This window comes from Aquarana catesbeiana, linkage group LG04 (assembly GCF_042186555.1).
Source record: "Aquarana catesbeiana isolate 2022-GZ linkage group LG04, ASM4218655v1, whole genome shotgun sequence".
In the NCBI taxonomy this organism is placed as follows: domain Eukaryota; kingdom Metazoa; phylum Chordata; class Amphibia; order Anura; family Ranidae; genus Aquarana; species Aquarana catesbeiana.
The window spans coordinates 564,634,705-564,660,672 of NC_133327.1; the positions used below are offsets into that span (position 1 = coordinate 564,634,705).

The window sequence follows — 25,968 nt, forward strand, 5'->3', positions numbered from 1 at the left end:
AGCGGTTAAAAAAGTTTCAGAAATGTTCAGGATAAGTGTAGGATAAGTATAAGAACAAGCAAATAAACTGTAATAAACTTAAAATGCTAATTATATAGATTTAGAGGTGATAGAAATGGATTAGCTAGGGATGATGTTATTAATATATATTGCTTCTAAAGGAAACAGAATGAACCTTTAGAATAAGTAGTGTTCTCTTTAGAATATTTTTTTCAGCCAGGCAGGAAAATGCCCCCAAAAAATGCAATGTAATATCTTTCAAAATATTGTTCAAATATTTCTGAAATCTATTATTTATACTCTATAATTTAAGAGCACAAAAACATAAAATGATTTCTAAATTTTCCAAATTAAAAATATAAAAGACAAGGTTGTTGAGTTAATATGTACCAAATATATTCCGCCACAGAACTAAATGCACTTTTTGTAAAACTGTAAGAAACTATGATACTCAATACCATAAGGGAATTTTACTGTTCAACTTAATTTTTATATTGTTAAATGGTAATATTTATTTTGATCCATACTTGTCCACTGATATGTTAGATATTATTAAGGACTGATCATGCAATTGACAGGAATGTTATAAATGGGTTCTAGGACATCGACTCCATATCCGACGAAGCAGTAAAGCAAAATTTGTGGGGAGGACAGTATTTTTATGGCAGAGTTTTATTGCTAGCAAATAAAACATAGCAGTGAAGTCCTGTCTATGGGGTGTACTATTTACTATCCCATTTAATTTCTGTTCTGCTAGTGTGTCACATTGTGCAGCATAAAGAAATTCTGAAAAGTATGTGAAAACAGACCTAGAGATAATAGTCTTCTGTGGGTTTTTGTTGCATTTTGTTTATGTTACTATTACCTATTATTTTATAAAAGCCATCACAGTACTTTGCATTAATGAAAAGTGTTTAAAAGTATATTTAAAGCAGAGCTCCACCCAAAAAGGGAAGCTCCGCTTATCTGCCCCCCCCCCCCCCCGGTGTCACATTTGGCACCTTTCGGTGGGGAGGGGGGAACGGGAACCTGGTTTTGACAGGTACCCGCTCCCACTCCCGGGTGATCTCGCCTGGTTTTGACAGGTACCCACTCCCGGCCTCCCTCCTCCTTTCCCCACTACGGGGCCATTCACAAAGCGCAGCACACTTAGTGTATGCACAGTAGGGAACGGGCTGTGAAGCCGCAAGGCTTCACTGCCAGTTTCCCGTAAAGGCAATGGCGGCGGCAACACCCGAGAGCCGATGGAAACATCAGCTGGGCTGCCAACATCGCTGGACTACAGGACAGGTAAGTGTCCTAATGTTAAAAGTCAGCAGCTACAGTATTTGTAGCTGCTGACTTTTAATTATTTTCTAAAGGAGCCTGGACCTCCTCTTTAAAGGGTAACTCCACTTTCGTGGGGAAAAAAATAGCAAATAAAGAAAAAATAATGTAGCTCATATAATTGCGACACTAATCATATTGTAATTGATTACCTTTGCTTTTCAAATGAAATTACCTTTCCTTTTCAATCTGCAGCTCTGTAATTTTCTGAGAATGCATTGCATTATGGCTACATGGAGTTGTTCTATACACAGAATGTGTACTGACTACTCCCCAGAAACACCATTTCCTGCTTGTGTGATTGGCTCACCAATTTTACCAGAAATCCACACTAAGATACAAGTCAGATTACAGGCATCCCCTGCAACAAAAATGTCATTTTTTGAGAGATACTTTCAATAAGAACGCGTCTAAAGGGATGCAGGCCCAGCAGATTTCCTCATTAGTGCACTGCAGCGCCACCCCTGACAGTTAATTATGAAACCACGCCCATTAGACCCACTCAGAACAGAGGCACAGACAAACACACATGGATTTCTTCAGAATAACAATAGGTAGGAATCTGCAACAAAGGTTGTTATAATCCTTGCAATGTACATAGATCACCCAGAGGGGAATGATTTTTTTTCTCAACAAAAGTGGAGTTACACTTTAAGTAAATTTAGAAATACCTGTCATATATTTGGCAAATGTGCCATACCAGAAGTTTAGGAGACATTTGGTGTCAATTTGTATTAACAAAATACAATCTCAAATAGAAGCAAAAGCCAACTTGCAAATTTTTTTAAAACAAAGAATGACTGTAAAGAATATTTTACAGAATAATTCACGTGTGTACATTATACTACATAGCCATACAGAAAACTTATGACATTTTTTTCCAGTCTTTTATCTTATGTAACATACTAAAATCCACCCTGTTAGGGAAAGAGATTAATGGGAAAGTGACATCAATCACATTACATACAAAATAAGCTACCATGGACAAAATATTAGGTGGAAACAGTTCCTTTCCTTGGGCCAGCTCACAACTTGAAGATTTTGTTTTGGCATGTGTCGAATATATGGCTTTGTGCATATGCCCAGCCATACATCCCATTCTACTGCATATCGCTTTGCACATTTTTTTTTTTTTAATAGATATACAAAACAGTACAAAGCATTGAGCAGCACAGAGAACTGAACCGTTCTTGGGACATTTATCAAGTCATACATCTGTGAAGGTGATATAGAGAGAGTCTAGTGCCCAATGCAAGAAAAGCAACTTTTTTTAACAGCAACTATGTAGTAACATCCCAGGAAGAAACCAAGCTGATATATCCCCAAAGAAGCTAGGTCAAGGGATTACATCAGAGATGGTGTCTGATATTGTCTCCCCACTCAAACAGGTTATCTGGAGGTATGATAATGAGTGAGACATTGGAACCTAAATACTAGGCTGGTGAGTGGTGTGAGAGTAAAGAAGGTCAGGAGGTTGAAAGAGGAATAAGAAGAAAAATAAGAAAAGGTGAGAAGATGAAAAAACAGGAGAGGAGAGGTGAAGATAGGGAAAAACAAGTGGGGTGGGTGGGAAAGGGATGGGGAAGGAGACTTGGCGGGGGGGGGGGGGGGGGGCACACATACGTGAGACAAAGCATTTCTGGCTCAAGTTAGGTAGTCCTGGTGAAGATATATACAAGTTCTCCAGTGAAGAGCCTTATTTTGATATTGATGAAAAAACAAGTTTTACAAAATTATTTGCCTGTTTGATTAGATGCCACCATAAGATTCCCTGTGGTTTTTATTTAATTTACTTGATTTAACCAGAGCCTAATTAGTGGAGGGTTCGTTTATTTCCAGTAAAGTGGAATGCATGGTTTTGCTGCATTTAGTAGGTGTATGAGAGGAGGTTTGTTATTGCATTTTAGTGGTAGTGGTGTAAGGCACTGTTTCTCAACCCGTGGTACCAAGGGCAGGGGGTACGCCACCCAGAGCCGAGTGAGACTCCTCACTCTCACTCCTGCTGCGGCTCCCTCTTTTCACATACACAAGCGTGCCAACCAGAGAGTGACAGTGAACAAGTCAGTAATGTTACTAAAAACTAAAGTTTTTTTATTTATTATTTTACTTGTATATTCATTTTTCCCTTTGTCTGTACATTTCAGTTAGCTGCACTCTTGAGTACTCAACTACAAAAAGACTTCTGACTTCATGTTCTGCAATGCAAAGAAGGCAAAACTCACATAAATTGAATGTTTATATACTGTTTATAGCACTTACAGATTGTACCTCTTTCTATGGCAATTTATTATAACTTTTGTCAAGAATAAAGAATAACTCTGTAGTTTTCTTCACCCTCTGACACTTTTAAGGCTCATTTATACTTGCTTTGACTTTAACACACATTAAAGTCCCTACCACTTCAACATGCTTTTTTGATGTGTTTTTGATGCTTCTGTGATGCTTTGGTGGTGTTTCGATGATGCTTTGGTGATGCTTTTTTGAAGCTTTAGTGAAGCTTGGCAAATGCCCTGTGTGTGTTGATTTTTGATTTGTTTTAAAGGGGCCCAGTAGAACCCCAGCTCAGTAGTAGCCTCACTCAGAAAATCCCCAGCTCATTAGTACCCATGTTCAGCAGATCCCCAGCTCATTGGTACCCTAGTGCAGCAGATCCCCACTATTAGTAGCCTTGTTTAGCATATCCCCTGCTCAGTAGTACCCCCAGCTCTGCTGATCTTCTGCTCATTTTACAAGCTTTCTATAGTAAGCTCTGTACTGACCCTGACATCGCCAAGGTGTCTGGGCTGTTGCCTTTGAAGCTTCCAACACCAGAAGCTGCATGTAGGAAAATGCCTACAGATTATCAGTTACAGCTATGAGTAGAGAGGCTTGGCAAAGCCAGGGAAAACTAAGCATGTTCCCTGCATTCACTTAAAGATACAGGCCTCATGCACACAGGTGACTTGGAGCCACAGGTGCCGCACACAGCTGGCCATAGAAATCAATGGCTATCTATGGATGTATGGATATACGATCCTGGATGCTGACTGTCTGCATCCAGGGGCATATATCATGTTTTCGCAACTACCAACATATTCCCGCAGCATATGTGGCTCCTAGATGGGGAAATACTCCTGAATTTTACATTATATGGCCCCAGGCACCTGTGTTAGGCCATAAACAATTAATTTAAGTAAGCAGCCTGAAAAGTGTTTCTTGATGGCAGTGTCTCTTTAAAACTCTAGGAAAATATAAAAGATACACATGTATGCAGTTTTGTATTCACTAATACATCATTTAATGTATTTTTTTTTATACAAGAAGTCTAATGCTATTCTGGTACAGAAGAGGTCAGATTTGGAGCAGGAGAAGCATCATAGAAAGCCAATCTAATTACAGGCTATGGAAGGGACTAGATCTGTAAGTGCTACAGAACTGCCTCCGAGAAAAATCAGGTCTCCTGCCTTGCCGGACAGGGCTGCACAGTGTGAAAGAGATGTGTATAGCTATGGACTGGATGAAGAAAAATGCAAATCCTTTGACAGGTAAGATAGCTCTTATATATGAATTTATTTTGTGTAATAATTAGTTCTTTTTTCAGGACTGCAGCCTGAAGTACCAGGCAAGCAAACAGCCCTGACCTATAACAGCTCTGTGTGTGAATGGACCCGCAGAGCCATGGCTTGGGAGCAAGCCTGCTCGGGTGCTCTCATTGCAAGCTGCTTGCTCTGGGAGCACTCAGCAGGAGGGAGGGGCAAGGAGCGCCGGCAGGGGACACAAGAAGAGGAGAACCGGTGCTGCTCTGTACAAAAACACTGCCCGCATGGTGCGTATGACATGTTTGTTTTTTATTTGACTTTAATATTAATTTAAGGGTTCAGGAATGTAACATTGCCTGTAAGGGACTGTTGCAAATTGAACTTTTAAGGTAGATAAACTAAGTAGAAAAAGAAGATAGAAAATATGTTTTTTCTAATTACATTTTCAAAGAGACTTTTTGTCATTGAAGCAATGGGCAGGTTTAGCTGAAAACTAAAATACAGGACAAATGTATTGAAATATGACTATTTATACTATTTTCATGACAGGTATCCTCCTTAAAGTGATTGTATAGTCTTGTTTTTTTAGTTAAAAATAACAAACATGTTATACTTACCTGCTCTGTGCAGTGGATTTGCACAGGGCAGCACCGTTCCTCCTCTTCTCGGGTCCATCTTCAGCGCTCCTGGTCCCTCCCTCCTGTCGAGTGCCCCCACAGCAAGCAGCTTGCTATAGGGCACCCAAGCCAAGCGACAGCTCCCTGTGTCCATTCAGACATGGAGCCGCGGCCCGGCCCTGCCCCCTTTCTCTCCTCATTGACTGAATTTGATTGACAACAGTGGGGGCCAATGGCAATGAGGAGGGAAGTCCCTGGCAGCCGAGACACTCCTGCAACATCGCTGGATCTAGATGGGGCTCAGGTAAGTATTAGGGGGGATGAGAGGGGCTGCTGCACACAGAAGGCTGCATAGAATGCATTAAGATAGAAAAAAAACCTTCTGTCTTTACAATCACTTTAGGCTGTTTCACTAGGGTAGTTATACCCAGCAACAGCGTTCCCTCCAAGTTGCACTGTGAATCCAGAAACATTAGCTGTAGGAGAGGAGTTATGAGGTGGTCAGGGGATCTGTAGTCTCCATTTCATGGTTTTCCATAGGATAAGCTATATTGTGCTAAAAATAAGCCAACTGCGATTGCCAACTCTTACATAGAAACACGATCAATAGGTTTGAGCCTGCTGCTGCTAAGTATAACTCCCCCTATTAAAAGACAAGTACTATATATTACATAATTACATAGTTTGCCAGGGTAAAAAAAGGCATGTCAATCAAGCTCAACCAAACAAAAAAAAAATAAAAAATAAAAGATTTTGCATCCTCAGCACACTAAACCTGCTGTTCATCCAGAGAAAAGCAAAAAACTGTTTATAAAGCATGGTCCAATTTTCTCTAGCAAAAAAAAAATCCTTCCTGATCCCCAAAGGCAGTTGAAGTTTTTTTGAGTTTTTTTTTTTTTTTAATAACGTCATTTGCCCCAGTAAATCATCATTAAAATAATATTCAAATGCAGGCAGGTCGGCACGAGTTGAAAGGTATCCTATTATTCCCTAAGCGACCTGCAGGCCCATGGTCTTCACAGAAGCCAGTACTGCTAGCTGTCATGGTTACAAATGATCTAGATGGGGCGTGAAGAGCGTGTGAGCTTTGTTTGTTTTGCCGTTTTCCATTGACGAGAAGGACATATTCAACTTTGTTTTATTAAACAGAAATAATGTTTTACGTGTTTCCAAGCTTTCCCTCGAAAGGCCGATAAGAGAATTTGAGAATACTGTATTCTACTACAAAAGTTAAGCATTTTGTGAAAATAATTCAAATGAGGATTCTAAATCTAAACGAGGAAAATCTGTTGCATTTCAGATTTCTTGTGTTCAAAGTATCTTTCTTTTCCAAAAGCCCAAAGCCACAGAAACGACATGTTTTAAGCTCAGTTTACTGAACAGCACCACAATGGCAGTAAAAAAAAAAAAAATGCAGGCAGACATGAAAAGTATCGGTGCTCTCTGATCATCTGGAGAATGCCTAAATGTCAGGTCCCTTGTCAAAGCAGATAAAAGAAGTCCTAGCATATGCATAGTTAAAGAGAAAGTATATTGATTGTTGGCTATTTGAGGATATTTTTTGTTAGTGTACTTGAAACTGCTTACTGTTGTTTTCTATTATTTTTAAATTAAATAAAATTGTTTATTTCATAAAAATTAAAAAAAAAACATTAAATGCAGGGTACATCAATGAAACTCAGTTCCCAAATCATGCTGTGCTTACTAGTATACTGTATAGACCCTGGTACAGCCAGTAAGCCAGATTGGTCTGTATGAATAAATATAGGAAAGAGAGTTGTCTTTTTTCTTCAAGACTTAGCTATGTGTGTGATCTGATCTCCCCGCTATTCAGGTCTATTTCAGCACACCAGATCATGTATGGGGGGGGGGGGGGGGGGGGGGGATTTACTAAAACTGGAGAGTGCAAAATCTGGTGCAGCTCTGTATAGAAAGAAATCAGCTTCCAGGGTTTTATTATCAAAGCTTAATTCAACAGGCTGTTTGACCATGCACAGTTGCACAGGATTCAGAGTGCTCCAGTTTTAGTAAATGTCCCCCATAATGTATATATACAGTATTATATACTGCACATATATTGTCCACACTCCTTTTCTATTGCCACCACTGTGAGCATGTGTAGCATTAAAGTGTTACTAAACCCACAACTGTAAAAATTAGCCTGTATATGCATTAAAGAATGCTTGCTATACTCACTGTGGAACCTAAGTGGTTAATCCTCCGCATTGTGTAAAAAGGCTGTTTGATCCTGGCTTCTCTGATGCTCCCCTTCTTCCACTGTCCCCTGATAATTTTCTGATAACACAAGAGTCTATGGAGTCTGGCTGCACATGCTCAGTTTGGTGTGTATTACTAGAGAGGTTTTTTTGGGAGAGTGCAGATCAGCACAGGGCCAATCAGCACAGAGGGTCAGGGGTCTTGCAGTCTCACAGGACAGTCAGAAATCTCCTCCTACAAGCCGGTGCTTGGCTGGACACTGATAGAAGTCACAAGACTGCTCTAACTGCTGATGAGAAAAGGTATTTAGACATTTATATGTATATTAAAATAATTGCATTTGCAAGTTCTGTGCACTGTGGGAGACCAGATATAGTGAATGCAGGGTCCTGGGTTTAGTAACACTTTAAATCACTTCTCCTGGAGAGGAGCATCAAAGAGAGTTGGTTATACAAGTTGGGGAGATTTGCAGCAGAGGTTTAGCATCATGAGGGTTGGACATTGATGTACGGGAGGTAATGAGGTGGGTATGTCGACTTCAGTGGTAGTTATAGTGTTAGTGATATCACATCTGGAGCAGCAAGTTAGGAATCAAAGCTCAAGGAACGTGCATCATATCCTGCATTAGGTTCCAGATGCTACACCATTGATCCTGAGCTCACCTCATGGAGAGGTGTGGCATGAGCAAAGTGGGATGATAGGGAGAAGTGAATGCCTCCAGACATTCTGTCACAATCACTTTACTCTGGTATCATGATTTTTACTTAATAACAAGCTTACCATGATTAATGCCATGCATGTTTAAAAGCTGTTCGTTTTTACAACTGCATCTGCAGAGAAACTGTTCTATGCCAGAGGCCAGAGGCCAGAACAGAAGCAACATGTTCACAGGTGTCCGGAAATCACTTTAAATGCTATTTATGGGGTGGGCTGCATTTTTTACACACAGAAACTATTTATAGTGTTCTTCAAGATGCTAATTCTTTTCCAGCTCCTTTGGCCTTATTCAACAGAAAAAAAAAATCACTGTAAAAGTGATAAGAGCTGTTGACAGGTACAGTATACAGTGCCTGTAAATACCTGCAGTAGCTTTTAGTCCTCCAGGCCCAGCAGACCCAAAGTGGAAGTTTAGGCAAAAACTAACTCTAATTCTACTCTCTGCCACATTCTAAGACTAATCTATCTAGCCCTGTAAAGCAAAAATCCCTGTACTTACCTGTTTTGCAGCCAGTCCAGTCTGTTCTCCAGTGGCAGATGCTGTGTGCAGGAGAGAACTGACAACGGCTGAGAAATGCCTGGGAAATGAAGTCACCCATAGAGTTACTATGGGGCTTCCGTTGTGAGTTGCCTCTGCTGCACACACCTATACAGTGAATCCGCCGCTGACAGCTCAGTGTGGGACCAGACCAGAGTGGCTGCAGAACAGGTAAGTACACAATTTTTGCTTTACAGGGCTAGATAGATTAGTCTTAGAATATAACATAGAGTAGGATAAGCCCCATATATGGTAAGGAGAATAAGTGAAGTAGCACGATTTCAAAGTAGTACTACTTCAGCTGCTACTTGGAAGACATCTGTGATTTCATGCACATACAGTTGTGCTCATAAGTTTACATACCCTGGCAGAATTTATGATTTCTTGGCCATTTTTCAGAGAATATGAATGATAACACAAACTTTTCTTTCACTCATGGTTAGTGTTTGGCTGGAGCCATTTATTATCAATCAACTGTGTTTACTCTTTTTAAATCATAATCACAACAGAAACTACCCAAATAACCCTGATCAATAGTTTACCTTTTAGTGAAAACACCTTAATAAGTGAAAAAATGCTTCTATATGTGCAAAAATCGCAAATACTAAACAACACCATTAAATAACATAAATACATCTGCACATTAATAAATATAAAGTGATAGATGCCAAAGGCAGTGATGGTCAAACAATAGTGTATAAATGTGCAATAATCATATGCAGTAAAAAATCATTAGTAGTGTGTCAAAATCGCAGCTCAAAATCAGAAAACCATATGTTATTTAGTGCAAAAATGTTCATAACAATTGTGCAAAAAGTTCTTCTTAGGTGTAAAGTGCCGTGCTGTAACAACTGGTGGTCCCCCCAATGTGGTTGCACTCACCAGAGCGCTCCACCCCTACAGGGGTACGAGTGTGTACTGTTGGTCCTGTCACTCCAGTCCCGTGAATGTCAGTTTCCTTCCACGCGTCCCAATTCCGAAAACAGCTATACACACAGGGAGGTGGGGACTTCCTGTCCCTCGCTCCGGACGCCTTTTAAAGTTTATTTTTATTTATTTATTTTTTCTTCTCCATCCATCCATCCTGTCAGGTTCAGCCTCTCGCGGTTCAGAAGACCCCCCCATATAGGCTGTAAATCTCCTGAGGAGTGGATATCCAGTGGGGACCTTTTAATACATCAAGGGACAGGAAGTCCCCACCTCCCTGTGTGTATAGCTGTTTTTGGAATTGGGACGCGTGGAAGGAAACTGACATCCACGGGACTGGAGTGACAGGACCAACAGTACACGCTCGTACCCCTGTGGGGGTGGAGCGCTCCGGTGAGTGCAACCACATTGGGGGGACCACCAGTTGTTACAGCACGGCACTTTACACCTAAGAAGAACTTTTTGCACAATTGTTATGAACATCTTTGCACTAAATAACATATGGTTTTCTGATTTTGAGCTGCGATTTTGACACACTATTAATGATTTTTTACTGCGTATGATTATTGCACATTTATACACTATTGTTTGACAATCACTGCCTTTGGCATCTATCACTTTATATTTATTAATGTGCAGATGTATTTATGTTATTTAATGGTGTTGTTTAGTATTTGCGATTTTTGCACATATCGAAGCATTTTTTCACTTATTAAGGTGTTTTCACTAAAATTAGAAAAGATTTTTCTGTAAAATCATTTTCTGGATCATATCCCAAAAAATTTTTTTTAATTTAATTTATACACTTGAACTTTTTGTTAAATTCCAGTCACACTCCTAACACAGCGCCACTCCCTATATTGTGATCTGTATTTTTTGGGGGATCACAGAGGTGTCCCCTTCCTATTTAGGGGGGCTGCAGTTGTTAGTTAGTCTATAAGCGCGGATCCGTTGATATATTAATAGTTTACCTTTTACCTCAGTTCTTAATATCGTGTATTGCCCCCTTTAACATAAATGACAGCTTGAAGTCTTTTGTGATATTTGTGGATGAGGCTCTTTATCTTCTCAGATGGCAAAGCTGCCCATTGCTCTTGGCAAAAAGCCTCCAGTTCATGCAAATTCTTGGGCTGTCTTCCATGAACTGCACGTTTGAGATCTCCCCAGAGTGGCTCAATGATATTGAGGTCAGGAAACTGAGATAGCCACTCCAGAACCTTCACTTATTCTGCTGTAGCCAATGACAGGTCAACTTGGCCTTGTGTTTTGGATCATTGTCATGTTGGAATGTCCAAGTACGTCCCATGCACAGCTTCCTGGCTGATGAATGCAAATGTACCTCCAGTATTTTTTGATAACATACTGAATTCATCTTGCCATCAATTTTGACCAAATTTCCGGTGCCTTTGTAGCTCTCACATCCCCAAAACATCAGTGATCCGCCTCCATGTTTCACGGTAGGAATGGGGTACATTTCATCATAGGCATTGTTGACTCCTCTCCAAATGTAGTGTTTATGGTTGTGGCCAAAAAGCAAAATTTTGGTCTCATCACTCCAAATGACTTTGTGCCAGAAGGTTTGAGGCTTGTCTCTGTGCTGTTTGGTATTTGCGTAGTAATTGTTTTCTTCTGGCGACTCGACCATGCAGCCCATCTTTCTTCAAGTGCCTCCTTATAGTGCATCTTGAAACAGCCACACCACATGTTTTCAGAGAGTCCTGTATTTCACCTGAAGTTATTTGTGAGTTTTTCTTTGCATCCCAAACTATTTTTCTGGCAATTGTGGCTGAAATTTTAGTTGGTCTACCTGACCGTGGTTTGGTTTCAGCAGAACCCCTCATTTTCCACTTCTTGAGTTTGAGCACTGCTGATTGGCATTCTCAATTCCTTGGATATCTTTTTATATTCCTTTCCTGTTTTATACAGTTCAACTACCTTTTCCTGCAGATCCTTTGACAATTCTTTTACTTTCCCCATGACTCAGAATCCAGAAATGTCAGTGCAGCACTGGATGAAATATGCAAGGGTCTGTCAGAAGTCCAGAAACTCACTGACATTTTATACACACACACACACACACACACAGTAATTACAAACAAACAGATCACAGGATGAGGATGGTTTCCTTTAATAGCCATTCAAACCCTTTTGTGTCAACTTGTATGCATGTTATCGGGCCAAAGTCACCAGGGTATGTAAATTTTGATCAGGGTCATTTGGGTAGTTTCTGTTGTGATTATGATTTAAAAAGAGTAAACACAGTTGATTGATAATAAATGGCTTCAGCCAAACACTAACCATGAGTGAAAGAAAAGTTTTTGTGTTATCATTCATATTCTCTGAAAAATGGCCAAGAAATCATAAATTCTGCCAGGGTATGTAAACTTATGAGCACAACTGTATGTCTATGCAGGTCGTACCTGAACTTGCAAAAAGTAGTGCAAGAACTACTTTCAAAATCGGTGCGACTCCGATGTGTCGATTTGACCGCTTCCATCTTTTTTGCCTAAACTTAAACTTTATAGATAAACTAAAGGCAAATAGCTGAATGAATACAGTATATAGGGGCTATTTTACCTGACAAAGAATTTGTACTTCTATTCAGCCAATCTTAGGCCTCATGCACACAATGAGAATATTGGACGAATGATTGTTCATTGATTCTTCATGCTAGTCTCATATCAAAAATGAAAAAGTTACTAAAGTTGCAAAAATTTTCGTACGACAGATTAACTTCGGAAGTGATATAATGTATTGTATTGTATAGTATTGTAATAAATTCTTTCATTTCCGAACATGTGTGGTCTTGGTCTTCAGATTTTTTACAGACGAATCTTGTACTGATTATACGAAAATCGTACGTTCTGTTGTTGTACGAGAAAAGGTTTGGTGCTTGTCCCTTCAGATATTTTCACATGAACTGTTGTGATTGCTCTCAAAAGCTGTGTACTAACAATCAGATTATCAAAAAAAAGTGTTTTTTTTTTTTGTCTTATTTTCTCATTGTGTGTACTAGGCATTAAGGTTAACAGACAGCAGAACTAGGGTGGTGACCCTATCCTACCATAGGTAAAGATGACATTTTCATTGTACTGTAAACATGAGATAGTTAAGGTTACGCTTAAAGAGGTTGTGAACCCCATTCATGAAATCTGACCTATGAAGATATATCTGTAGTGTTTACTTATCTCTCTCCAAAGCTCTGAGTCCCATGTCTTTCTGCTGCTCCGTTCCTCTGTTATCAGCACAATAACTTCTGACAAGTTCTCCAACACACGAGCCAAGAGCAGCTAGAAATTTGTGTTGGGGGAGGGAGCTTAGAGATAGATAAGAAGAGGGCTGGTCAATTCACAGTACAGTTCTGCAAGTTTCTTCATTCCTCTGGCTATGTGGGGGGTGCGCTTTTCCTCCAATCAGCTCACACAGTGTATGCCCAGACTCTCCTCCCAATGCTGAATGAGGAAACAAGATTTTAACAAGATGTGCACTTTCTAAACAGTGTAGAAAGCTGAAGACAGCAGATATACATGTAAAACTTATGTAGGAGGATTTGTTTCATCTCTGTGTATCATCTGAGGCTGTTCACTTCACTGGGTATATGTAAGGGATTACACCCACTTTAACTTAAACTATTTTCAGGATAAGTTTAGCTTTAATTTTTGTCTCTCAACATCACAATTATACAGAAGACAAAGATAATCCTACTGTGCCAATGGTTAATGAAAAATGACAAACAACTATCTGCAGGAACAATGTATGCCAGTGTCCTCCTTTCACCAGAGTATCATAACTTTACTAAACACTTATACATCTACCAGATGCTCCAACGGGATGGATAAAAGAAGAAAAATTAGCGCAGAGAAAGGAGAAATACTGCTTTATTCTGCACAGATGTAATGTGAGCAGACAGTAGATAGATAGGGGAAGGAGCAGTCAGAATCAAGACCCTTAAACTCACAGGCCCAAAAACAGCTGCATCATTTCTGCCCACTATGGCTACTCCAAAGTCTAAGTCTTCTGATATTTAACATGTGCATATATATCTAGGCAAATAAATCATGCATCATATGGAGTCTAGGCAAACCTACTGAATACTCCAATTTATTGATGTTGGCCTCTCTTCAGATACAGGGGCAATTGACAACCTATGTGGAATAAAGTTACTATGATCAAAAATAACCCAGTGCACCACTGCATACTTTGTAGCCTCCCTGGCGGTTTTCCCGAGTGTGGCTCGGGGTTAAAATTCAGTCCCATTAGCGGTAACCCCGAGCCACACTCGGGATCGCATTGCAGGATCCTGGGGCGGCGTTACTTACCTTGTCCCCGGGATCCTGCGATGTCACCCGCAGTGTCCGAGGGCTCCGTCCTCCTCCAAAGCCTCTCTGTGCCAGGCTCCGTTCCCTGCGAGCGTCGCGACGCACGGGGGCGGAGCCTGGCGGCAAATTAAAAAAAAGTAAAAATCATAACACATACAGTACTGTAATCTTACAGATTACAGTACTGTATGAAATGATTTCACATCCCTTTTGTCCCCAGTGCTTTGGCCCATGCCCTGCATGCAGTTTTATGTGATATATACTGTTCTTTCTGCCTGGAAACTGGAGATTGTCCATAGCAACCAAAAAGTGTCCCTTTACGTCAAAAGTGGCTTTAGACCAGCTAGAAAACAGCGATAGTAAATTAGAACACTTGCAGAATTGAGCGATAGTGAATTGTGGGGAAATTTATTTTATTACTATTTTTTTTTATTTTTTTTTATTATTTATTTTTATTTATTATATTATAATTTATGTTTTTGTGTTTCAAACTTTATCATACCCGGGATATCTACTAGACTCTGGTTTGGACAGATTTAAGTGTGTTATTGTTAAGATTTACAGACCTACAATATAAAACGCCAAATTTCCATGCAAAATAATTGTACCGCTTTCAGTACCTAAAATCCGAAATAATCATACCGCCAGGGAGGTTAAATAACACACATTTTCACCATGACCATGTGGTAATGCAGCACAGCACATGCACACACAAAATACAATCCAGCCCATTATAAAAACACACACAGGGGTTGATTTACTAAAGGCAAATCCACTTTGCACTACAAAAAGTGCACTTGTAAATGCAGTTGCTGTAGATCTGAGGGGAAGCTCTAAAAATGAGGGGAAGCTCTGCTGATTTTATCATCCAATCATGTGCAAGCAAAAATGCTGTTTTTTATTTTCCTTGCATGTCCCCCTCAGATCTACAGTCACTGCAATTCCAAGTGCACTTGCAGCGCACTTGTAGTGCAAAGTGGATTTGCCTTTAGTAAATACACCCCACAGTAATACAAGCTAGCATATCATACAAAAGCAATAAAACCCCCACACTGCTCTAGTCTCCAGTTTATGGGTTCTCTTTCCTGCTGCACAGAAAGGGGGAGAAGGAAAGTTCACACAAATGCCATGTACTGTGATCCCAACAGGTTCTCACTGACAGACATAATGGCCAATCGAAAACTAGGGGATGTTTCCATGCTAGCCTAACAACTTGCCGAAATTCCCCTGAGGCTTATGTGCATTTAAAGCAGTGTCTGTTAAGCCCTGGTTCACACTGATGCAATTCTGATGTGTTCCAGAACGCACGGAATCGCATGACAAGTGAAATAACATGAGTTTCTGTGGAGGCCGTTCACATATACAGTGGATATAAAAAGTCTACACATCCCTGTCAAAATGTCAGGTTTCTGTAATGTCAAAAAATGAGACAAAGATGAATCATTTCAGAACTTTTTCCACCTTTAATGTGACCTATAAACTGTACAACTCAGTTGAAAAACAAACCGAAATCTTTTAGGGTGGGAAGTAAAAATAAAAAACTAAAATAATGTTGTTGCATAATTGTGCACACCCCCTTATAACTGGGGATGTAGTTGTGTTCAGAATAAGACCCCTTTCACACTGGAGGCGTTTATAGCGCTAAAAATAGCGCCTGTAAAGCGACTGAAAAAAGCCTCAGCTGCAATCCCAATGTGAAAGCCAGAGTGCTTTCACACTGGAGCGCTGCTCTGGCAGGACGTCCAAAAAAGTCCTGCAAGCAGCTTCTTTGCAGCGCTGTAGGAGCGGTGAATACACCGTTCCTAAAGTGCCCCTGCCCATTGGGGCAGGCGGTTAAAAGTGCCCCGCTAGCGGCTGAAAAGCGCTGCAAAAACAACGGTAAAGCATGGCTAAAAATGGCGGCACTTTACCTCCAATGCCTGGGCACTGGCAGTGTGAAAGTGTCCTTAAGCAATCACATTCAAACTCATGTTAAATAGAAGTCAGTACACACCTGCCATCATTTAAAGTGCATCTGATTAACACCAAATAAAGGTAAGCTGTTCTAGTAAGTTTTTTTTTTTTACATTTTCTTAGTCGCATCCTACAACAAAAGCCATGGTCCGAAGAGAGCTTCCAAAGCATCAGAGGGATCTCCTTGTTAAAAGGTATCAGTCAGGAGAAGGGTACAAAAAAATTTCCAAGGCATTAGATATACCATGGAACACAGTGAAGACAGTCATCATCAAGTTGGGAAAATATGGCACAACAGTGACATTACCAAGAACTGAACATCCCTCCAAAATTGATGAAAAGATGATAAGAAAACTGGTCAGGGAGGCTGCCAAGAGGTATACAGCAACATTAATGGAGCTGCAGGAATATCTGGCAAATATTGGCTGTGTGGTACATGTGACAACAATCTCCCGTATTCTTCATATGTCTGAGCTATAGGATAGAGTGGCAAGACAGAAGCCTTTTCTTACGAAGAAAAACATCCAAGCCCAGCTAAATTTTGCAAAAACATATCTGAAGTCTCCCAAAAGCATGTTGGAAAATGTGTTATGGTGTGATGAAACCAAGGCTGAACTTTTTGGCCAGATATCCAAAAGATATGTTTGGCACAAAAACAACAATGCACATCACCAAGAGAACACAATACCCACTGTGAAGCATGGTGGTGACATCATCATGCTTTGGGGGTGTTTTTCTTCAGCTGGAACAGGAACCTTAGTCAAGGTAGAGGGAATTATAAACATTTCCAAATAACAGTCAATATTGGCACAATACCTTCAGGCTTCTGGTAGAAAGCTGAACATGAAGAGGAGTTTTCAGCATGACGACCCAATGCATACATCCAAATCAACAAAGTAATGGCTTCACCAGAAGAAGATTAAAGTTTTGGAATGGTCCAGCCAGAGCCCAGATTTGAATCCGATTGAAAATCTGTGGGGTGATCTGAAGAGGGCTGTGCACAGGAGATGCCCTTGTAATTTGACAGATTTGGAGTTTTTTTGCAAAGAAGAGTGGGCAAATATTGCCACGTCAAGATGTACCATGCTGATACTCATACCCCAAAAGACTGAGAGCTGTATTAAAATCAAAAGGTGCTTCAACAAAGTATTAGTTTAAGGGTGTGCACTGTTATGCAAACATATTATTTTAGTCTTTTGTTTTTACTTCCCTCAACCTAAAATATTTCTTGACTTGTACAGTTTATAGGTCACATTAAAAGGTGGAAAAAGTTCTGAAATTATTTATCTTTGTCTATTTATTTTACATCACAGAAGCCTGACATTTTACCAGAGGTGTGTAGCCTTTTATATCCATTGTATGCAGTGTGAATCCGACGCGATTTTAAAAAGGGTCCTGTGCAAGTTTAGTGCAGTGTGATGCGATTTGTAGCTCCATAGACTGGAATTGTAACTGCATGCAGATCACCTCCTGTCCTTAGGTAACACGATTCCTGTACGTTTTCTACAAGTGTTTGCTTTGTTCCCCACCTCCTATCCCTGGGAGAGAGAGAGAGAAATTGCAGCTGTATCCAAATCGCATCAAAACCAGAAAGGAATCGCATCTGAACCACATCAACTCATACTGGAGCTGATTCTTGAAATCGCACAGCAAAACGGATTTAACTCTCACTTCATCAGTGTGAACCTAAGCTAAAGTTACACAGCAGGAGACCCAGAGCATCTAGCCTGGGTGCCAGTGCCCAGTAATGCCACTGCTATTTACTACTCACCATTCATAAGCACCATAGCAAAAGATTCCCTCTAGACAAGGTGTTCAGTTGATAGAAATTTGTACCTAATCGGTTGATTTACTGAGTTGCACTGCTGCTGTCATTTATTGTTCATTCTAACAACACAGCGGGACAGATTTATCAGCTTTGCCACAAAGCAGTGATACATTTTATGACATAGAGTTACTATAAAATCTCACCTTCATTCATAAATTTCCCCCTCTGCTGCTCAACAGAGCTCTGTGCCAATAAATGATTCCATAGGATCAAAAAGGTAGACTGTTAGCAATCCTACTGCTGGTAATTTTGACAAATCGCCAGCAACAGGATCACTAACAGCAGAGTCACCCATCTGACTTCAGCCTAAGTGCCCGGTTCACACCAGTGCGCTCTTCAAGATCGCAAGAGATTCGCACCACACTGCAGTGCAAATCAAGCGCGATGTCTGTGCAATGCAATTTCAGCCATACAGATAGTATGGCTGATATCACATCGCATTTGGACCAAACTCGCACAGAACCCTTTTTTGGTCCGCACCAGAATCCGATTCATGTCCAAACTGTCAGTTTGCAGTGCGATATGGGAGCTGAAATGGGGGTGTCATTGACAATGTATTGACACTCCCGGCAGTTCGCATATGGCAGTGTGAACTGCTGTGCGAGTCGGGTGTGATGCGGGAACCCACAGTGGATTTGCAGGGTTCCCGCATCGCACAAGTGTGAACCGAGCCTTAATGTATTGACAGCACTAGTTCAGACTTTTTCCACTTTATTTACACCTGGTGATCCTGCCATTAACACTTACTTTCCTAGGTTGACAACAGTCATTCGCTGTACTAAATCAATGGAAAAACAACACACATGAAAACTGATGTGAAACTGATGTCTCTGCAAGTGAAATCTGCATGGTTTTCCCTTCAGTTCCCATCAGTTTTCATGCATGTATGATGTGAACGATCCCTTAAGCTGGCACTGCTGAACCCACTTAATTTCAAACAGTGTGTGTGGCTGTCCCTGTTGGGCAGAGGTCAATCAATGACGCTGGCTGAACAACAAAAAAAAATACTGCAAACATTTCCACTAAAAGCCAAGCTTGCCCCAACTTCTCTTGTCCTCTCAGCCTCCTTTAGACCCCTTTTACACTGGGGCAGTTTTCAGGCGTTTTAGTGCTGGAAATGAAAACCGCCTCCCATTCATTCACGTGTGACTTTTCACACTGGGGCGGTGCGCTTGCAGGACGTTCCAAAATTTCCTGCAAGCAGCATCTTTGAGGCAGTTTGGAAGAGCTGTATTTAGTGCTCCCAAAATGCCCTGCCCATTGGAATGAATGGGCAGTGCTTCCGAAGTGCTTAACACGGGAGTTTTTAACCCACTCTTTGGGGTTAAAAGCGCCCCGCTAGTGGCTGAAAAAGTGCTGATTAAACAGTGCTAAAGCGCCAATTAAACAGCGCTACAGCGCGGCTAAAACGAGCGCTGCTTGGCACTAACGCCAATGTAAAAGGGGTCTTAATGTGGGTGGGTGGCATCACTGACCAACATTGTGGCTCAGGAACAGACAACATCTGTGCATGACTTTGGCTACCTGTGTATCTTGATCTTCTGAAAGTAACCTATTTTTATTACCATATACTCAGTTTAAATTGCCCTATCTTGTGATGGTTTTACTTTAACCATTTAAGGACCGAGCCTCTTTTTGAGATTTGTTTTTTACAAGTTAAAAACATTTTTTATTTTTTGCTAGAAAATTACTTAGAACCCCCAAACATTATAAATTTTTTTTTTCAACACCCTAGAGAATAAAATGGCGGTCGTTGCAATACTTTCTGTCATAACCGTATTTGCGCAGCGGTCTTACAAGTGCACTTTTTTTGGAAAAAATACAGTTTTTGCATTAAAAAATAAGACAAAAGTAAAGTTAGCCCAATTTTTTTTTTTATATTGTGAAAGATAATGTTACGCCAAGTAAATTGATACCCAATATGTCACGCTTCAAAACTGCGCCCGCTCGTGGAATGGCAACAAACTTTTACCCTTAAAAATCTCAATAGGCGACGTTTAAAAAATTCTACAGGTTGCATGTTTTGAGTTACAGAGGAGGTCTAGGGCTAGAATTATTGCTCTCGCTCTACCGATCGCGGCGGGGCGCTTTTTAAATTTTTTTTTCTTATTTATTTTACCTTTTATTTTTTATTTTACGTTGTTCTTTAAAAAAAAAAATTGTGTCACTTTTATTTCTATTACAAGGAATGTAAACATCCCTTGTAATAGAAAAAAAGTATGACAGGACCTCATAAATATGAGATCTGGGGTTAAAAAGACCTCAGATCTCATATTTACACTAAAATGCAATTTAAAAAAATGTCCCTTTGAAAGCTATGGGCAGAAGTGATGTTTTGACGTCACTTCCGCCCTGCAATGGTATGGAGACGGGTGGGGGCCTCCATTACTGCCGACGGCTCCGGTAAGCCCCCGCCGCCGATAAAAGTGATCTTGCGGCAAATTCACCACAGAGACCACTATTATCGGAAACGGACAGCCGGCCGAAGAAGAGGATACCGGGGTTATGGCAGCTAGCTGCTGCCATAACGATATTCCTTTTCAAAGTTAGGACGTATATCGGCATGTGGCGGTCCGTAACTGGTTAAATAGCTCTTGCTAATATATCTCTGTCCACAATAAACAATGTTGCATATTCAGGTGAACTGTCTGTAATAGGAGGGCATTTAAATATAGAATGTCACATCTTGGAAGGGACTGAGTGTATGGTTTTAACCAAAATTACAACATTTTTACACGCAGGTTTCCTAACTCAAAGCAGCTGGGGTTCTTAATCAGATCTGGAATTTCAAGGTCAAGGTATAACTACGAGGGTCCACAAGCTCCACATGAGACGTAAGTGAGTGAGTTTTTTTGGAAAATTACAAGCCTGCAAATCTCTTCTCCCCGGGGTACCAGATCTGCTGCACCGTTGTCAGCGAGGAATTACAGTATCCTGAATCTGGAGCTATTTAATTCACTGGTGATAGCGCAGGCAGTGAAGAAGTGTTTTGTCCTTCCGTGACTTCAGTATTCTGTTTTGGATCCTTGTCTCCTTTGCATAACCTTGCTCTACAATGACTCAATAAATTGAAAACTTTCTTAATTATAATTAGGAAAAACACTGCTGATTTGTAATGGCCTTGCCTTTAAACATAATGTTTCTTTCTCTAAACGCTGTTGTTATACAGTGATCCTGTCCCTCCTGACTTAAATAATTATTTTCATTTAAGAATTGGATACAAATTTCTGTTTGCCTCTGCGAGCGTTACTATGCTAAATCCCACCGGAGTCTTCCATTTCAGATGGAACCATTTCTGCATCTTAAACATGCTCATCATTGTCCATTTCCTTGGCAACAACTTAGGTAAGATTACTGCAATTTTAACATTCAGTCTAAATACTAGTTGTTCACACAAGGACAGAAGAAAACAGTGTGGCATACATTTACTATAATAGTTCAAATATGGTAGCCAACATGCCAGCTGAGTTATTATTAACAGCAACAACAGCTTCAAATCTAAAAGAACACAATAAAAAAAAAATAAGGGCTTGTTCACATCAGAACAAAGCGTGGGAAACCTGCTTTCTGTGCGTGTTTCCTGCACCGCGTTCAAAACGCACTGAGTGTGCAATCTGCTGCGAGTGTCAATATATTTCTAAGGACACCCCAAAAGCAGATCGCAAACATAGTGCGTTTGCCTTTACTGAATCGTTTGGTACCGCAGTACCATGCAAATTAGTTCAGCCATTTTTGAGAAGTAGTGCATGCACTATTTTTTCTGTGATCCAGTGCGATTTCAGTCCATTCAAAAGAATGGGTGAAAATCTCAGAATGCAGGCCACCTTCCTGTGCGATTCAAAAGGCCCTAAGGGCCAGTTCACACCATAGAAAAGCAGTCCGGGTGCTTTTCTGCATGCGCGTTTTTGACGAGTTTTTCGTGTGTTTTTGATGCAGTCCAGTGCATTTTTTTCCATCTCTTTTTTCTTAAAGCGGATGTAAACCAACTCCTATACCCAGCGAATTGAACAGCCTTAGATGATACACAGAGATGAAACAAATCTCCCTACATACGTTTTATATGCATATCTGCTGTCTTCAGCTTTCCATATTCTTTAGAATCCGTGTTAGAATTTTTACTTCCTCTTTCAGCAGTGGGTGGGGAGTCTTGGCATACACTGTGCGACCGCTGATTGGAGGAAAGGCACACGCCCCCCCCTCCACACAGGCAGAGGAATGAAGGAATGTGCAGAGCTGTGCTGTGACAAGACAAGCTCTCTGCTAATCTATTTATAGCACCCACCCTGACACAAATTTCTGACTGGTTTTATCTCAGTTGTCAGAAGTTCTCATGCTGATAACAGAGGAATGAAACAGTAGAAAGAAACGGGACTTAGGGCTTTGGGGAGAGATAAGTAAACACTACAGATATATGTGCCTAGGTCAAATTTCATGAATCGGGTTTACATCCACTTTAACCTTAGATAAGAACATGTGTGTTCCAATGTGTTTAGGTGTGTTTTTGATTTGTTTTAACATGTTCCAGTATAGTCCAGTCCCGAAAAAATGCAGGATGTTTTACTGTTTTTTTCTGGAACTGGAACAAATTGGAAATGACCGCACTGGTGTAAACTATGCTAATGAAAACCATATAACCTACTATCCATGCGTTTTTGATGCAGAAAAAAAAAACGCACCGGACTGCACGTGGTGTGAACTCGCCCTAAGTCCTGAAAATAATTACCATAATCCAAAGCAAAGCTCATCGCAAAGCTCATCGAGGAAGACAAACTTGTGCCTAAAATACCCCACAGACAAACAAGACACTGATTTTTTTTACTACACTATACTACTATACTGTATACTACAGCTCCTCACTGTTCAGTATGCAATAAAAACTGTACCAAAAAATGCCTGGCTGCACACCAAGATCTCTAGCATAGTAAAACTTTATTGTATCGCACATGTATAAAATGAAATCCCGCCTGGGACCTCTGAGGTCTCAAGATGGGTTTAGTTTTGTACATATCTTCTGGTACAATAAATATTTAATATGATGTAGAGTTTGGTGTGCAGCATTTTTTGCTTGTGGAATTTTCTTTGGAGCTAGCACAAGCATCTTTTCAGTGTGAGCACCTGACATCCGGGAAAAGTGAGCCGATAGAGGGTGTGGAAACAGTGTTTATGTACAGTACAGATCATATTGTTTTTGGCAGACCAGGCATATCAGCTGGTTTTGCGATAGCAAGAGGATTGTGTACATAAATCAGCTCTGCTGTGCCAATACTACCTGAAGATTCCTCACAATATCATTGCTGTTTAAGGATTAAAAAGCCAACTTTTTCTACCTCCTAAAAAGTAAAGCCTCCATTCGCCTCAGCCACCGTTCTGAGGGCCAACTCAGGATGTGCAGAATGAATGTAGAGTAGGGTTATCTGCAACTTATTACTTAATTTATAGACTTCATGTACACTACAGCTCCTAAACTTGAGTTTAGGAGCTTTTGGTGTTTTTTGGCCAAAGCTCTTAAACTCAACTCCATAAAAGCCTATGTGTCCATGTACACATGGGCTTTTAGGATCATTTAGGAGCTGCTGCGGTTAGGGAATGTTCAACCTCCCTCTACTGAATGCAGAAGAATCGAGTTCAGGTTAGGAACATTTTGACCACTGGCCATAAACCGCGGCAAAATCGTGGTAAAATCGTGGCATTTCCATTTTCCCGTGGCCGGGAAGGCTATGGGCACATGAAGCTTTAAGGTACATGGTTTAAACAAAATTAACAAAGTTAATAGCAAATGTTACCTGGCAAAGAAAGATGCAGCCACTGATGTTGTGGATGATTCACTTGCCACATATGTTGTGTTTGATGCAGGAAAGCTGTATATGGAAGGTTTATCAGCATTGTAGCGGTTTAGCGCTGCCTCTGTTAGTCCCTCACGGGCATTCTCAGTCATCAGCTGGGAGATCTATGAGAAGAAACACAGGCATATTACAATCCTCTACTACAGTGACTACTACAGTGATTTCCAGCTTCAACGTTGATTGGCCAGGTAAGGCACGCGCAAACATACAATGGTCCAAGCTAGACCAGTGTAACTATGCAAAATAGCCCATACCTAGAATTCAGATTTAACCAACTGAGCACCAGCCTGTAAAAGCCCTTCATCACCATTCCATTTTTAAGTTTTCAGTGCTGTGATAGTTTTGCTTGATTATGCCACACTGTGCCCAAATTAAATTTATATAATTTTTCAAGACAGAGCTTTCTTTTCGTGGTATTTAATCACCATTGTTTTTTTACTATGTAGAGCAAAACATACTATCATTTTGAAAAAAATTACTTACTTTCTGTTACAAATCAGAGCAAATAAAAATGCCAGGACAGAATATAAACCCCCAAAAATACAGGACGTAGACACATCAAGTGATCACATTTTTTCCTCAACTTTTTGGAATTGAAGAAGCATGCTGGTATTGAGATATCAGTAATGGTGCACTAGATACAGCACATTGTTAAATGTATAGGTCAGATACTGCAGGAGGAGGAGGTGGAGTGGTTACGGTACAGGTAACATACACTGGAGGGATGGAGATGAGCAGATTAATGTGTAGATGTGCAGGATAAGGGAGGTGAAAGGTTAACATACAGATCACATACTGAAACAGAATGGAGATCAGATGTACAGGAGAGGATGGAGGGGAGTGAAAGGGTTAAAAAATTTTAACCTATTTTAACCTTGCACCTACAAATTTTTTCATCATTATAGGTAAAAACGCTCAGTGATTTGACCCTACTAACCTTTAGAAAATGTAAAGTTCCAAAAGTGAAATTTTTCTGCCAAAATTCTACTTGTGGCATGGAAAGCTTTACTTAAAGCCCATCTTCACGATAAAGCTCACAGCTCCCACCCGCCTCTCTTGCGCATCACTCCCACCCACCCTGAGGTCGGTTACAGCTCCTGATCTTTGAGCCCGCCCACAACTCTTGTGCACCTCTCTCTCCCTCATTTCCACTGCAGTTAAGGTTGCAACATTGAAAATATATTTTGTATGCAAACTGAGAAGAACAAAGGATAGATGCCACAGGATGTCCAACGCAGGGTGTACATGTTTAGAAATTCTCCCCAGAGAAGAGGCAAAATTACCATTACCAGAGAGAATGGTAAAAGAGAGCCAGCAAATTGGAAATGGCAGAGGCACAAAAAGAGGCTAGTAAAGGCTTCATTTAATTATGAAAGGTATGTTTTTGATACATTAAGGAGGGATTTACTAAAATTGGTGCAGCTGTGCACAGCAATCAATTAAGCTTTAACAATAAAACCTAGAAGCTGATTGGTTACTATGAACCTAGAAACTGTTACTATGAACAGCGGCACCAGATTCTGTGTGCACCTGTTTTAGTAAATGCACAAAATGGGTGGGGCTGGAAAAAAACAGATCCCGCCTACAAGACCAGACTTTATAGGCTCAATATGGGAGAGCACAAAAATGTTTTAAACATAGTATATTTATTAGTAAACATTACAATAGAATATTAAGAACAGGCGTAAAAGCTTCCATAACATCCACATTACAATAATACAGATACTCTACTCTTGGTACCGGAAGTCTATTTGTGTAAAATTTGTATAACAGGATAATATGGTTGTAGAAACTGTATGCTTCCAGTAGCTAGATCTACCAGGTCAAGGTTTTGCCACTTCATGGCTTCCTCAGGACCCATTATGGCAAGGTAGAGCAGCAATTAATGTGGTGGATCATAAAACTTCCATACAGCATAGCCTGTGGGTGGGCATAGGGCACCAAAGCCCCCCACCGACTGGCAGAGCCATAGGCAGCAGGGGAGTGCCAAATTTGGATAAAATGGTGCAATAGGCACAGACAGGTACTGTTGGGCCACAAGATAATGGGAACGCAATGGTATCAGAGTTTCCAAGAGCTAAGATACACATCCAATGTTAGAAGGCCAGCTGGTGCCAAATTTGAAGAACGTCCATATATTTGATCCAGGGTTAAAAACACATATC

General features: G+C 40.5%; 1 protein-coding gene across 1 annotated transcript in view; it reads right to left on the reverse strand.

The window, feature by feature from the left end:
- Nucleotides 1-25,968, reverse strand: part of KIF26B (kinesin family member 26B) — a 570,886-nt gene that overhangs the window by 276,197 nt on the left and 268,721 nt on the right. Inside the window, exon 4 of the mRNA XM_073628022.1 lies at nucleotides 23,744-23,907. Within this exon, the coding sequence (XP_073484123.1) occupies nucleotides 23,744-23,907 (164 nt within the window). The remainder of the gene's footprint in view (nucleotides 1-23,743; nucleotides 23,908-25,968) is intronic.